This window comes from Myxine glutinosa, chromosome 7, assembly GCF_964187855.1.
Source record: "Myxine glutinosa chromosome 7, kmMyxGlut1.1, whole genome shotgun sequence".
NCBI classification, from domain to species: domain Eukaryota; kingdom Metazoa; phylum Chordata; class Myxini; order Myxiniformes; family Myxinidae; genus Myxine; species Myxine glutinosa.
Genome location: NC_136267.1, coordinates 105,532,970 through 105,550,230, shown reverse-complemented (window position 1 = coordinate 105,550,230; position 17,261 = coordinate 105,532,970). Strand labels below are relative to the sequence as shown.

The 17,261-nt window shown below is 42.8% G+C and overlaps 1 protein-coding gene across 1 annotated transcript in view; it reads left to right on the top strand.

Annotated features, from left to right (window-relative positions):
• The window catches only part of LOC137431605 (SWI/SNF-related matrix-associated actin-dependent regulator of chromatin subfamily D member 1), a 179,853-nt gene that overhangs the window by 76,441 nt on the left and 86,151 nt on the right, over window positions 1-17,261 (top strand). Inside the window, exons 2-3 of the mRNA XM_068123124.2 lie at window positions 3,677-3,921; window positions 14,775-14,817. Coding sequence (XP_067979225.2) covers window positions 3,677-3,921; window positions 14,775-14,817 — 288 coding nt within the window. The remainder of the gene's footprint in view (window positions 1-3,676; window positions 3,922-14,774; window positions 14,818-17,261) is intronic.

Genomic DNA, 17,261 nt, shown 5'->3' with positions numbered 1-17,261 from the left:
TCTCAAAAAGTTGTGGACAGATTTGGACGAAACTTGGTGGACAGGAGGTTGGGTGTCTGACAAGGACAATTCTATTCGATCTTGGTGAAGATCTGAATATGGATTCGGATATGAGAATAATTTAATTTTTAAGTGATTCTTCACCATTGGGAGATAGGGCCAAAAACGATACATAGAAGGATATCTCAAAAAGTTATGGACAGATTTGGAGGAAACTTGTTGGACAGGTTGTGTGTGTGACAAGGAAGAATCGATTCAATTTTGGTGAAGATCCAGATCCAGCTAGTATAATTTTTAACTGATTCTTCACCATTGAGCGACATGGCCAACCTGGAGGAGGTATGCGCTCTACAGAGTGCCGTTCTAGTTTTAGTAATGGCTTCCTTCTTGCCACCGTACCGTACAGGCCAGACTTGTAGAGTGCTTGGGATATTGTTGTCCCATGCACACAGTGACCAGTCTTTGCCATAAAGGCCTGTAGCTCTTCCAAAGTTGTCATTGGCCTCTTGGTGGCCTCTCTGATCAATCTCCTTGCTTGGTCATTCATTTTGGAGGGACGGTCTGATCCAGGCAGGGTCTTGGTGATACCATATGCCTTCCACTTCTTAATGATTGACTTGACTGTGCTCCAAGGTATATTTAAGGCCTTTGAAATATTTTATGCCCATCCCCTGATCTGTGCCTTTCCACAACTTTATCGGAGAGGTCTTTTGAAAGCTCTTTGGTGCTCAGGGTTGAGTCTTTACTGTGAAATGCACTACCCAGCAGAGGAAACCTACAGGAACAGCTGATTTTATTCTGAAATCAGCATAATCACTACAATTTAACAAATATGGAGGCCAATTAACTTGGTGTGTGATTTTTAAGGTGATTGGTTTCATCTGAGCTAATTTACAATCGCTATTATAAGGAGGGTGGACACCTATCCAACCAAGATAATCTAGTTTTGTATTTTTATAAATTTTTTGAAATTTGTAGAATTTGTTTTTCACTTGGATGTTGTGGGTTATGATGTGTAAATAAAGGTGGGAAAAGTCTGGTTTAATGCAATTTAATTCCAGGTTATAAGGCAACAAAAGGTGAAAGTTTTGAAAGGGGATGTAGACATTCTATTAAAAAAAATAAAAAAAACACCTTTAGAGGCCATTTTTCCCCGCAAAGCGGGGGTTGGCCTTTTTCGGGAACCGTGGTTGTTGTTGTTTTTCGGTCCCCTTTTTGAAGCAATGTTTTACGGCCGGATGCCCTTCCTGACGCCAACCCTTTTTGCCGCCTTTAACGACAAACAGGGAATTACCAGTGAACTGGTCCTCAATTAGCCGACCTCGGAAGGAATGACAGGCTAAGTCAACCCCCCTGGCGTTAATTCAGCAATCGACCGGGATTCGAACCCAGGATCCTAGGTAATCCTAATCCGGCACCCTAGCCACTAGCCCAACACCAGGGATGTAGACATTCTATAAGCACTGTATATACATGTACGAGTATATATCAATGCACAATGCACTTCCACACTTACATACACGTACATGCACTCACATCCGGGGTCTGCCCAGCAGGCACGTAAGGCATCGGCCATTATAAAGCTCGCAGTGTTAGTGTGAAAAATCGCTGAGAGTATCCCGGAGACTCAATAGCTCAGTGGGCTGTCACCACATAAGTGATAAGGTTCCTGGGTTCGAGTCCCGGGTTGAGTCAGAATTCCTTCACACTAGCCCCACGCAGGAATTTACTTCCTGCTTCTTAAATTATATATATATATATATTAGTCTGCCTGTCAAGGACCAAAGTATACAAATAATTTTGGATGTTTTTTAGAAATTATTTTTTTCAACTATTAAAAACCATTATTTTGTATTTTCAAAATAGCACTTGTGTATTTTCACAGTACCAGTGCATACTCAAATATATGAGGATATTCCCTCATGTCATGAGCACATATAACATCATACTGTGACGATGCATAGGGCTGCCACAGTTGTTTCCTTTGGTTATTGGGAACAATCCTGGAGGGGTTGCCACTCCGACACAGGATACCCAAATGGCTCATTCATCCCAGCAAGCTGGCACTCATTTTACCAACCTTGGAAGGATGAGAGGCTGGGTCAACCCCACCTGGTGTTAATTCAACGGCATGAACAGGGGCTCGAACTCATGACCTTGCAATTTTAAGCCAACAACCTTAACCATTAAGGCAACACCAGGCATATATAGAATGTACACTGAAATACACTGAACAGATTTTTTTTTAATCCGGCTGTAACCTCGCAGAAATAGCCATTCCCCGCCGCTCCCCTTTACCCCATCCTCCTCCCTGTCCGCCCCAATCCCTCCTCCCACTCCAGCCAATAATGTTACTCTCTGCATAAGAAAGACTCAAAAACCTCCGTCGTTCAATTCAATATACTGAAGATTTTCCATTCCAAATTGTCTACTCTCAGGTGCTGAGGTTCAGGGGGATACTTAACATATAATCAGCACCCATAAGGTTGCACAATGTATCTCGCCCAACCTTACACTGTTACAGGAATCATATCAGGAAGGTTTTTATTAATATAAAATTCGTAGTTGTTGCTTATAAGGTACCGTATGTAGCATCCACATATACACACACACACGCATACACACACACACACACACACACACACACACACACACACACACACACACACACACACACACACACACACACACACACACAGACAGACACACACACACACAGACACAAACACACACACACAGAGACACACACACACACAGAGACAGACAGACACACACACATACACATACACACGCACACACACACACACACACACACACACACACAGACAGACACACACACACAGACAGACAGACACACACACAGAGAGAGACACACACACACACACACAGACACACACACACACACACACACAGACAGACACACATACACACACACACACAGACAGACACACACACACACACACACACAAAGACAGACAGACACACACACACACACACAGAGAGACAGACAGACACACACAGACACACACACACACACACACACACACACACACACACACACACACCTGGTGTGCACAGCGGTCATTATAACACCATCATATCAAATGGTCCCCTTGAAGACAAACTATGCAGGTCTTTGTTCGTGCGCTACGTTCGTTGTGCTCTGAATGAAGCTCGGTCAAGGCCGTGACTTATTCATATGACAATCCATGTGCTTTCATGTCGCTGCACATTGCGCTCGTTCTGGCAAAAGGCAATTTCGAGCTGAGCGGTTTCTTATTTTGCGTTATTTGATTTTGTATCGTTTGTGCGAAACCAAATTTAAATGCCAATGTTTCCTTTTTCTTGTAATTTTTTATCTTCAGTTAAAGCATTTTCCGAGTTTAATTTAAACTTTATTGTTTTTGTCGGGTTTCTCTTCGGCTTGGAAACAATATGTTTATATACATATATGCACGTGTTGGTGTTCTTGGAGAGCACGCTGCTGAATTCATTGCTTGGTTTGAACTTGTTCGATGACACCTCGAGTTTGTGCTTGTTTTGTCCCTGGACCTGCTCTAATGAATGGGGTTCCAGGCCGAGACGTTTCGGGTATACCGTGCGGACCCTGCGTGATGCGCGGTGCTTGGGCGCAGCTCATTCACATGTTGTGCGGTCGTGTGCATTTGTTTTGAAGCGAACGGGGATGCCGGCAGGCGGCAGGCTGCCTGCTCAGGGGACGCCTATGGGTCCTCCGGCAGGCCCCCCCTACGGAGGGAGCGCCGCGCCGCGCCCCGGCGCACTCCAGTCCACCATGGACGCGGCGAGGAAGCGGCCCGCGGCTCAGCCCGGAGCGCAGCAGCAGCAAACGGCGGCGACCGGGACGGCGGGAGCACAAGGTCCGTCCGGCCCGGGCCACCAGGTGTCCAGCCGGCCACGCAGGTGCGTCGCTTTGCTTCGCCGCACCGCGATGCGAGCGGTCCGTCGACAACGCATTTTAAGGCTCGTTCTTCCATCGCACTGCGCGTTCCTTTAGTCTCGTATTCCTCTTTTCGTAGTCCGCCCTCCTGCACCTCACTGTGCTGCCGGTGCAGCTTGACGCTGCACCTGATCCGCGCTGAGTGCACATTCCGACCGAACTCCAGTGATACGTTAATGTGCCATATGTTTCTAACGGGTAACATACTCCTGCGCTCTCGATTCCCTCGCAGTCCAGTTCCTCCTCCGCTGTCGCCTTGTTGGCCTTTATGGGAAGAATTAGCCATCTACATATTACGTACGCAAAAGAGTAGAACAGTTGTATTTTTATACCTGGGTGACCCACAAATCCCCTTTCGTTCCTTTACTTTCCCCTCCACTTAAACTCCTCTACCTCCCCTCTCTCCCCTCTCCCACACGATATTTTAAAATGTATTTTGCTCATTCTCGCCCCTCACCCCACCTACTTTTTTGTGTACGGTGTACGTAATATGTGCAAGGTACCAAATGGGCCACCAGTCGACCACAAGCATGAGTTCCAATTTAACCGAATAAAGAGTAATGTTATGGGAAGTGGAAAATAAAATACTATAGAAATTTGGCAAAATAACCATGGTCTAGGATTTGTAATATGGGAAATCGGTACTCAGGCTGTGGCACTCCATGGCATTGCTTTTTAACAAGATCACCTTTTCTTTTTACCAATTCCACAATTTAATTTGTTATGATTGTTGTGCAACCAACAAAATACCACCAGTTATTGTAATTTATATAATGCAGTTATATACATACATAGTAGCAGTTCAAATGATATTTGGCATCGATATAACAAACTATTTTAAATGAATATTGCACATTCACAAAATAATTAAATTAATACAGTGACAGAAAAATTATCTGGACCACTCGACGACCACGCATCATTATATATATATATATACACATATAAATTCAAAACACACCTGGTCACAAGAGTGCCGCACTGACCGGGTCCTCAGTCGAGGTCCTCAGCATCATCCCGTTTCGGCCCTTCAACCTCGATACGGTCAGCTAAGGTGGGCCAGCAGGGGCACGTACACATCCACATGCAGCAACTACACCTGGATGCGTACATACCCCCACCCCCACCCCCAGCCAGTGCAAACGCAGACTACACCAACAACACCTCCGCATCCAGAATCCACAGCACCAAACAAACATGGTGGAACACTCAAACACTCAAACACCAACAAAACACACCATATCATTCATACACACACATACACACCCATACACACATACATACACACACAACACCAACCAACCACCTACTCTTACAACATACACCACTCCACATACAAAAACACACACTCATGCAAAAATTAGTTCATGCAAAAATACACACCCTCACCCACTCACTCATATACACAAAATAAGAAATAATAATCGTAACAAAAAAAGAAAAAGATATTGAGCACTGGACTACCACGCATCATTATATATATGTGTGTGTGTGTGTGTGTGTGTGTGTGTGTGTGTGTGTGTGTGTGTGTGTGTGTGTGTGTGTGTGTGTGTGCTGTTTTGTGTTGAAGTGTTTGGCATTCCCATTTGAGCACTTGTTTCATGAGCAAAATGGCCACTGTTTCAAATCCCTTATACCAGACTGATCTGTTCATTGTCTAGAGTCTTTTGGAATTCATCTAAAAGTATATTGACATCTAATACCAATAACCTGGTGTATATGAGTTGCTAAGAACCAGAACCTACAAGGTGAAATTTACACAATAATTGAGTTAAACATATAAAACCGTGTCTTACATTTAAAACAAGTACAAAAAGTTTTAATTAAAACAAAAGCCGCGTCGATGTTACACAATGCCTAGATGCAGCTGTGCCTATAACGTCGATGTTATAGGCACAGGACATTCCTATTGATTCGATTACTTGATGTTATTTTTGTGCAAAGTGAAAATATATCTCGGCAATTTCCCGTGTGTGGCGACGAATCTTTAATATATCTCGGCATTTTCCCGTCTGTTATTTCAGGCGGTGTATGCCTGACCATGCCGCGATTTAAAAAAAAAATATCTCGGCAATTTCCCGTGTGTGGCGACGAATCTTTAATATATCTCGGCATTTTCCCGTCTGTTATTTCAGGCGGTGTATGCCTGACCATGCCGCGATTTAAAAAAAAAATATCTCGGCAATTTCCCATGTGTGGCGACACGTGAACGAAGCTATGCTCCGCTCTCCACATTATTGTGACGACGTATAAATTAAATATTTCATCGTGACGATTGTCATCAAATGGACGAATTTTTAATATATCTCGGCATTTTCCCGTCTGTTATTTCGGGCGGTGTATGACTGACCATGCCGCGATAAAAAAAAAAAAATCTCAATGGACTTGAAGTTACAGGCCTTTGAGAATTCATTTCGTTCTATAAAGGGCAACTTTCATCAGATTTTCTTCCCGTTTTTTTTCAACCGAGTCTAAAACTATGTTAGCGACTGTGAAAAATGAAATGATATATCGAATTTGATTTGAAATAAAACTGTGTGAGAGAGGAAGACACCACGGGCCTACAAAACAGGCCTCAAAGCTATGCGAGTTAATAAAATGGTGGATATTTGTTTATATGAAGCCTCTCCCAAAATGGGTGGAGCTATGGTTCCCAGAATGGGTGGAGCTTCGAGGTTTTGTCTTCTCTGCAAGAACAAGAAGAAGAAGAACAAGAAGAAGAAGAAGAACAACAACAACAGCAGAGGGCACTCTATGAGCAGCGTCTGCGACGCGGCTAAAAAGGAATTTATACGTTTAATATATTTTTGTGTTGGATGTCAGATTGTAGATTCTGGTTCTCACTCACTCATATGTACAACTTCTCCATGAGACTTACACACTCGATATGAAATGAGTCAAAGCGAAGGGCCAGGTCTGGAAGACGTCAATAAATTCTGGTCACCCAGATTTTTTACTGTGCAGGTGGTTCATAGTAAAGTGACTAATATAGTTCACTGTTGCCAACATTGAGTTCTAGGAGATATTTGAAAAGACTAGCCTGACTTGGCTTAGATGAGAGTCGAGAGCAAGGTATTACATGAGGATCTGATTGAAGTACACCAACAGGGATTAAGGGAGAATGACAGAGGAGATTTATGGAGGTTTTTCAGGTGATTTTTCAGGTGAAACACCCAAAAAAACCTGTAGACTGTTAAAGACACAAAAGACCATGAAGACCCAGAAGACCCCAAGGACCCAGAAGACCCCCAAGGACTCAGAAGACCCCCAAGGACTCAGAAGACCCCCAATGACTCAGAAGATCCAAAGTACCCCAAAGACCCAAAAGACTGAAAAGACCCTGAAGACCCAATGTACCCCAAACACCCAAAATACCCCGAAGACCCAAAAGACCCCGAGGATCCAAAATATCCAAACAAACCCAAGGACCCAAACACCCAAAGACTCAAAATGCCCAAAAGACCCTGAGGATCCAAAAGATCCAAACAAACCCAGAGAACCCAAAATACCCCGAAAACGCAAAATACCCTGAAGACCCAATGGGCCCCAAACACCCAAAATACCCTGAAGACCCCAAAGACACTGAAGACTGTTAAAGACCCAAAAGACCACGAAGACCCAAAATACCCCAAAGACCCCAAATACCATAAATACCTTTAAATACCCCAATGACCAAAAAGATCAAAAAGACCCAAAGGACCCAAAGAACCTTAAAGACCGAAAAGAGCCTGAAGACCCAAAAGATCCCGGTTACCGAAAGGATCGAAAAGACCCACAGGACCGAAAAGACCCCAAAGACCCAAAAGACCCCAAACCCAAAATATCCCAAAGACCCTTAAAGACCCCCGAAGATCCAAAAAAACCCTAAGACCAGAAAGATTGAAAATACCTAGAAGACTGAAAAGACCCTGAAGACTCAAAATACCCCATAGACCCTTAAAGACCCAAAAGACCCCAACAATCCAAAAGACCAAAAATACCCCAAAGCCCCTTAAATACCCTGAGGACCCAGTGGACCCCCAACACCAAATTACCCCTGAGACCCAAAATACCCCAAAAACACTCAAATACCCCAAAGATCCAGATTGAGTACCCAAAATACTCAAATGACTCAAAAGACCTAGAGGACCCAAAATACTCAAATGACCCAAAAGACGCCGATGAACCAGAAGACCCAAAATACACAAAAGATGCTGAAAACACTGAAGACCCAAAAGACCCCAAGGACCCAAATGACCCGGACGACACAAATGACCCCAAGGACACAAAAGACCCCAAGGACACAAAATACCCCAAGGATTCCAAAGACCCAAAAGAAGAGTAATTATACCTCTTGCATTGAAATCGTAGACGGTGGCTTACAAACTGAGCCTCAAGGTCGGCGTACAGAAGCGGTATTTTTAAAATCACAATAAATACAAGGCATGCTGCACATGATGTGCAATGCGCGCAGAGTAAAACGAGTGTTCATTTACGTCTGTAGGATGTCTAATAAATAAAGATGATATAAGCACCCCTGACACTAGGCCCAGACTTCAGACTTTGGTATGCTCATGTGGCTGTGCCTTCAAAAACTGTTCCAACCCGTCATTTTGACAGGCGTTATACTAGTTAATGATATTAACTTTAGAATTGGTTATTTTTGACTTTTTGACCAATTTCCGATGTTTTCAAAAATGTTATAAATTTATAACTCTTTTCATTCCAGGTCTGGTCTTTAACTGGTAAAATGGCCCAATGCAAAACACAGCTGCTGTATAAGCCTGCGTTTTTTTAATATGGCTTCACCGAGATGAGATAAAAATCTGGGAATGTCCGACCTCAGTGTATTCAGTACCTGAAAGTCCTCACCAATGAATCTATGAAGGAAAAAAAAATTGAAGCGTCCTTTGCATTCAGTTCATCCAAACTTTGTCGAAAAGCCACTGAGTTACTGGGAGGACAAAGAAGAACAGGGAAAACGAAGTCGTATTGATGCTCCCTCGAGTTCAGCCTTTTCTCTGGCGAAAGCTTCCTTGGCGTCCTTTGAAGTGGCGTGGTATATTGCAAGATGCAAAAAGCTCCATAACATTGGAGAGGAGCTGGTGAAGCCAGCAGCAGTGGCAATGGTGAAGACCATTTGCGGAGCAGATGTTGCCTAGAATATTGAATCGGTACCACTTTCTGACAATAGCATCAAATGTCGAATTGATCTCATTTCAGATTATATTTTGGCTCAACTGATTGGGGCACTGAAAAAAGCAGGAAAATTTTCGTTGTAGACGGATGAATCAGTGGACATTGCAGGTGACGTGTAACTTATTGTTTTTGTGAGATACAGCGGAGAAGACCTGTGTAAGAATTTCTTTTCTGCAATGCCCTGTCAAGTACCACCACTGGAGAAGACATCTTTAATATGATGAACATTTGTTTCAAGAAACATGATCTAGACTGGTTGAATTGTTTAGCTGCGTGCACTAACGGAGCTTCATCTATGATGGGTAGTCGTTTGAGTTTTGTTACTCGTGTTAAAGCAGAAAGCCCTGATATCATAATAATTCACTGTTTCTTACATCGAGAAAACCTTGCCACTCAACGTTTGCAACCGGACCTCCATGTAGTTCTCAATGATGCTATCCAAATTGTGAATTTCATCAAGGCCAGGGCTTTAAACTCATGCTTTTTCCATAAAATGAGTGAAGAGATGGGATCACATCACCAGGTCTTGCTGTTCCACTCTGATGTTCGTTGGCTGTCTCTCTCAAAGATTCTCGGAAGAGTTATTGAACTAAAGACGGTAATTGAATTTTTTTTTACGTGAGAAGAGACATGCACTGGCAGACTGCTTTAAAGATGCTGCATGGCTGGCAAAGCTTGCCTATTTGGGTGACATCTTCATGCACCTGAATGAACTGAGTTCAGACATGCAGGGCCGTAATCATACCATGGTGGACATGGGTAAAAAAAATTTGCCTCATTCAAGAAAAAGCTTGCTGACTGGAGAGTCTGGAGAGAACTGGAGAGAAAAAGACTGGAGAGAAAAACTGGCTAAAGGAAAACGGTTGCCTTTCCAGAACTGAGTGCTGTGCTGGAAGATGCTTCGGAAATATCCCTTGTTGACGTCAAAAGTATTTTTTAAGATCATCTGAAGAACCTTCAGGAAGAAATGGACAGGCTTTTTCCAGAAAACATCGACCTCAAGAAGCATAGTTGGATCAGAAATGTGTTCAAGGTGGACGTCAGTGAAGTCGGACAAGATATTCCCGGATTTAAAGAAGAACTTGTTGAACTCCAGGAACATCAAGTGCAGAAGCAACGCTTTGAAAAGATCCCATCTTCGAAATTTTGGACCCAACTTGAGGATAAGCCCATTCTGACTCGGGAGGCTGAAAAGGGTCTACTCCCTTTTCCAAGAATATATCTCAGTGAACAAGGATTTTCAGGTCTTGTTGCAACAAGACTGAATTGAATGCAATCAAGAATGCAAAACTGCAATCAGGAATCAATAATTCAATCAAGCAAGGAACCGCGTGGATCCTCAGCATGACTTGCATTGTACTGTGATCATCAACATAAAACCAAACTTAGAGGAGCTTACCCACAAAATGAAGCAGTATCACGGTAGCCGCTGAGAAAATCTTTGTGTAATAAAGTCTCATTTTCATGTAAATTTGTTTTTCATTTTGTCCAATTAAAAACTCTTTGAAAATCATTATGTGTTGGTAATTAATTCAATAAAACGATGTGAATAAACACAACGTATCAAAATGATAGGTCATTAACACTGCATGTACAGCGTTTATGGTCGCCAGGTCAGGACAACATTGTATTGGTCAGGAACCGCCGCCAAAAAAGAATGGGAACCTCTGGGTTAAAGGGAATAAAAAGAAGAGCAATAACATAAACACTTCTTAAATTGAGGAGTAGTTCACATGTGCAACTATTTTGCCAACAACCGTAGTGGTTTCAGCAACAGTCAATCTGTCTGAAAGGGAATTGGATGCACACCTAGATTCATGGAGAATATATGGATACATGCAGTGGCGGTCTTTGTGATTCTGGGGCCCTTGACAAAAGTCAAGGATGGGGACTCCCAACACCTCCTTTATTCCCACCCAACCCACTCCAAACAAGAATAAAGCTTCCAATTTTCATAATGCATGTCCCTCCAATAATGTACCGCGGTTTGTGATTTGACTTTATTCCTCAAAATATTCACCAAAAAATACAGAAAACGTAGAGCTATTATTATAAAAAATGAAAATGAATATTAAAATAGGAATGTAATGACTATATTCATTTGACATATCAGTGTGAGTGCATTTGGAAAAACAACATCATCCAGTTATAACTAAGAAAAAAAATTAGGTTACTATGGTAGAAATGTTTTTACCCGTTAGCCCTAATGTTACCGCTGCTGCTGCTGGCAGTTTCGACCAACTGATGTACTGCTGTTGGCACTGCCGCTTCATTCTCGGTTTCACTTTTGAAGAAATTAGTAACTTTTTGCAAACTTTCATTCAATTTACTCTTTGCTTTTTTTTTTTTTCGTTTTTCTGCCCTTCTTGAATAATTTCGTTTCATTGCTTCTGGCTAATCTTGCTTCAGTAGGCCATAAAATACCATCAGCTCGATTGATGACGTGTGTTTACGAACATTCTTCTATCTATCTATCTATCTATATATATATAAAAGAAAGTTTTTGTTTGTTTGTTTGTTTGTTTGTCTGCATGCGCTAATCCCCTGAACGGTGAAAGATAGGAGCAAACCTCTGAAACAAAAAATGTCGGGACGGGCCCCGGGAAGGTTATAGGCTAGGTGGCGAGGCCTGTCGAGGCCACCTCAGCCGGGCTGGGCCCATTTCGCAAATTAAAAGCTGAGCTGAATTATAGTAGTCAATCTTCTACGGCCACGAGTAAAAGCTGAATTATAGTAGTAAATTCATTCAAAAATAACCAAAAATGTCGGGACGGGCCCCGGGAAGGTTATAGGCTAGGTGGTGAGGCCGGTCAAAGCTGCATCGGCCAGGCTGGGCCCATTTCGCAATTAAAAGCTGAGCTGAATTATAGTAGTCAATCTTCTACGGCCGCGAGTAAAAGCTGAATTATAGTAGTAAATTCATTCAAAAAGAACCCGGGCAATGCCGGGTGCTTTCGGCTAGTCTTGTATAAATATAACATTCTTGAAAAAAAATTATGACCTACGAATAGCGCGAGCTAGTTCGATCACGTGTCGATATGTGGGCGTCAAAATAAAGTACAACCTATGAACTCGATTGGAATAACTCACTTGCAAAGGGAAGTTAGACTTCTGGAACTAGTTGTTGGAATTTTTTGCCATCACAAAAAATTTAAATACAGTAGGATTAAAACGCTATCAGATTTTTCACTCTATACACTGGATGATGTAATTGATGGATTCTTCATTAGGTCATATCACCATCAGTAACATCACCCCCACCAGCAGTCGCCCCAACGCTCGGTCCTGGGCAATTGCCCAGGCTGCCCCATAGGTAAGACCGCCCCTGGATACATATCTATATATATATAAAGTAGAGTTGGCCTCTGTGTCTGTATCCTGATCTATCTATGATCTCTAAGATCTCGAGAACCCGTGGACGGATTTGCGAGCGGAAAGTACTGTTCGACTCGGGATGGTCCCAGGAATGTCACGGAGACATAAACATTTAAAAAATTTCGGGTTTTAAAATTAGCGTATTATTAGCACTAGCAGAAGAGAGAGGGATTCGAAGGGAGGGAGCGCAGCGCTTCTAGCGCTTCTGACTACAGCACACCTTAAAATTAAAAAAACTTCGGGTTTTAAAATTAGTGTGTTACGCGTAATTAGCGCTAGCAGAAGAGGGAGGGAATCTAAGGGAGGGAGCGCAGTGCTCCCTCCAGCGCTTCTGTTAGCGTAATTAGCGTATTTCGGAACGTTAATTTTTCAACTTCATTATTCGGAATCAGTACGTCCCAGAGAACCTTCGTAACGTTAATTTTTCAACTTCATCCGATTGACATGGGACCAACGGCATGTGACAAAGAGTGAAACATACAGGCTACATTTATTTGACGACAATGAGTTCCGACTTCCGACCTCGGTGGGATGACAGGCTGAGTCAACCCCCCTGGTGTGAAGGGGGAGGAGGAGGGGAGGGGGAAGAGAAGGGGAGGGGAACGAGGGGGAAGGGGATGGGAGGGGAGGGGGAGGGGGAGGGGGAAGGGGGAGGGGGAGGGGGAAGGGGGAGGGGAGGGGGGGAGGGGAAAGGGGGGGGAGGGGGAGGGGAGGGGCCCTTCTTCCCCTGGGCACCCCCGCACCCTTCCCTCCCCCCTTCCCCTCCCCCCCTCCCCCCCCTTCCCCCTCCCCCCCATTCCCCTCCTCTTCCCCCTCCCCTCCTCCTCCCCCGCTTCCCCCTCCCCCCTCCCCCCCGTTCCCCTCCCCCCCTCTTCCCCCTCCCCTCCTCCTCCCACTCCCGTGCAAAGCCGGGTACCTCTGCTAGTATGTTAATATAACGAGTGGGCAGGTACGATTTTGTTGTATTTGGCCTTTTATATATTTTCGCCATTGATTCTTTTTTTTAGTTTAGCATCGGTTTGCCTGTCCCTTTTTATTTTTACTAATTTAGAAGGGATGTGAGGTGTGTGTGTGTGTGTGTGTGTGTGTGTGTGTGTGTGTGTGTGTGTGTGTGTGTGTGTGTGTGTGCAGACAAAGTTTAATATCGTGTCCTTAAACACAGTGCAATAAAGTTGTCGAATGTAACCATAACATTTTTACATCTAAATTGTAAGCTTGGTGTTGGCTTAACGGTTAAGCTTGCTGGTTTATGGTCCTGAGTTCGAGCCCCTGTCAAGCCGTTGAATCTACACCAGGTGGGTTGACTCAGCCTGTCATCTTTCTGATGTCAGCAAAATGAGTACCAGCTTACTGGTAATGGGGGGCATTGCATTCGCAGCACAGCCGCACCCCCAGAAAATGATGCAGCCAAGCAGCCACAGGCTGGATATAAACCACCACCACACCTAATTTAACCACAACTTCATTGTGAACCTTGAATGTAGATTATGCCAAAGTTGTCCACACCTGTTCCTGAGTGTGTGTTTTTCCGGCACCTCCCGTGTTTTGAGTTATGCTGCTTGGCCTATAAGCTGAAGTGGGGCGCCAAACCAGGTTAGGCATGGTTTGACAAAGTTGTTAACTTCAAAATTTACATTTTTTGTTTAATTCAACCACAAGTGGAAATTTACATCTTGAATGTGCATTATGTCCAAGTTAGGGATGATCTACAAATGCAATCAATATCGTGCATTCATCGGCACTTTCAAAGAACGTCGCACACACACAGCTTTGTGCAGCAATGAAATAGCGTTTTTAATTTTGCGTTCAAAATGAAATTCGAAATTATATAAATGTGTTTTTAATCTAATCTGAAGTTTTAAAATCTGCCAAATGTTTAAAGGGGTCACACACATATTTATTTTTCTTTTAGAACCACTGTCCTCAGGGATTATCCATTTACTTCCCCTGAACCATATCCGTTCCCAAAGCGTTCTTTGTGCCAGTGAGTGAGTTAGTGAGTCCCCCCCCCCCCCTTGTTCTCACATGTACTGTTCATTATACTGTACCCCAATGAGGTGATACAGGTAAAAACTCCTCCATGAGCCTATGATCACTACAAAAGAAAAGGAAAATAGTGAGAGATTTTTTGAAACCATTGATTAATGTAAATAGTTTTGGTTTGTTGTTGTCCTTCCAAACGATTTTTGGTTGCAAGATGTGATGGCAGTTCACACCGTTCTTCCGAGGTGTAACATGAAATATCTTTCCTTCACTCGTGCAGTGCGAAGAAGAAGAAGATGGCAGATAAGATCTTGCCGCAGAGGGTGAGAGACGCTTCCAAGTCTACTTTACCTTCTCTACTTTTATGACCTGCTATGAATATATGGCTTGTGCTTTATTCAGTTAGCTCAATCTAGCCTTGGATGTTGAGAAATGCCACTCGTATGTTCCTCTGCACATCTCGGACTGATAGAACATTTACTCAGATAGTTTCTTTGGATAATTTGCATATAATTTACATCGGCTTTGTGATGCTCAGATAATATGATTGAAAAAATAAATCAATTAATTTGCAGTGGCTTTTGCTTCTGTTTTGTTGTTGAAGCCCTAAAATGCATAGGAAAAGCATTTGGCCAAATAAATAGTTGCTTCAATTTAACTCGGTAAAAATCTCAATTCAAGACTGAAACAAATTGTAACTAGAACAGCACTCGGTGTATAGCGCGTACCTCCGCCAGGCTAAACAGTTTACGTTTTGTTTCCCACCGATAGCCTGGATCTGGATTTGGACCTGAACCAAAATTGAGTTAACAAATTTTTACATTAACAAATGTTTAAAATTATAAAGGATTCAAAAATTTATAAAGGGAACTGATATTTGGATTCAAAAAGCCATTATTTTATTGACAAATGCCATTGCTGATGCAATGTATATGGACAGTTGGTTAGGGCAGGAACTTGGAATTTGTCTGGGGTGCTGACGATGGCTCGCCTACTCTTTGCGAAGTACACCGTGGGATCTTTAACATCCACCAACTAATGCTGGCAGATGGGATGCCCATTTAACGTGCATCTGAGGGACGGCACACACATTGATGAATCACCCTGCCTGTGAAACACCAGGATAACCGTTTATAGCTGGGTTTGGATTCAAACCCAGGATAGACAGCTTCAAGGTGACTGTGCATACCTCTAAGCCATCCTGTCAGCCAATAATGTTTCCATCAAGTTGTGTAAAAAGTAAGCGGTGTACCACCATCTTGCCAGCATTTCCTATCTCTACCTGTGATCTTTTCAACCACCATTAATCCTACCTATCACAAACCTGGGTCATTCCCTACCAAATCAACCAGAAAAGGGGTGTTTTATTTCACGACCTCAGATTTTGCTAGAATAATTCCCCTGGGGATGTTCGGGTATGCTGAGTTTAAAAAATGCTTGTTTTCTTTTTAATGCCCCATTGACCTGTGACCGAGCAAAGGTCAACCTAAAGTGAAAAGAGTATTCTGGGCTCAAATTGGATGCTACCATTCTGTGTAGCACCTTGTTCATCTTGTAATGAATAGGGCTTTCGAGTAAGAAATATCAGGAGCCCGAACTCACTTTTGGCAAGTTGTTGGACAAGGGGTAAAAGTGATGACTTTTATTTGAACTTCATCCCAACCCGTTACTCTGTAGGCCGTAGTGGATGCAGATTCTAAAATATTAGTTTTGCTGAAAGAACCTTACTGTGGTCATCCTGTTCTACTGTCAGTAAATTGCCTTTTTACTCGAGCCCGACCGATGCCAATTTTTTGGGTAAAATGCTGATAACAAATTTTGGAGTGAGAGTCCACCGATTGCCGAGAATTGATTTTTTGAAATTTTTCCAAATTGATTTGGAAAACCCATATTTTATTGAACTTTCAATATTTCAGACCATTTAACTTAAATTATACTATGAACAAGAAAACAAATCAATAAAATTACACACATCAATAACTTTTGGATTCAACATCAAAAAATAGTTAACTAGAACGGCACTCTGTAGCGCGCATACCTTCCGCCAGGCTGACCAGTTTATGTTTCGTATCCCAATGATAGACCGAATTTGGATTCGGATCTGACCCAAAATGTAATCGGCTTGTTCTTGTCACCTAAGCAACTCATCCACCAAGTTTAGTCATAACTCGTCCACAAATTTTTCAAATATCATGTTATTTATTGCTTTTCGCCCGATCTCCCAATGGTGAAGAATCACTTAAAAATTAAATAATTGTCGTATCCGAATTCATATTCAGATCTTCACGTTTTTGGCCCTATCTCCCAATGGTGAAGAATCACTTTAAAAATTCTACCAGCCCGATCCGAATCCGGATCTTCACCAAAATCGAATCATTTCGTCCTTGTGACATACACTCTCTGCCAAATTTCGTCCGAATCCGTCCACAACTTTTTGAGATATCTTGTTCACAATCAGACAGACTAACAGACAGGGGTGAAAACATAACCTCCATCCACCTTTGGTGGCAGAGATAAAAAGTGAAGCTGTCAATGTTATTTGACTATATATGTCAAAGGTCAAGGTTCTCTCGATTTTCATCATAACTGTCAGGCGTCAGGATGCCTGACGCCTTCTTGTCTGGCTGTCTGTTTGTTTTGTCTGTGTGTCTTTGTTTTGTCTGTGTGTCTGTTTGTTTTGTCTGTGTGTCTGTTTGTTTTGTCTGTTTGGTTGTGAACAGGATATCTCAAATTGTTGCGGACAGGTTCGGCTGAAATTTGGTGGAGA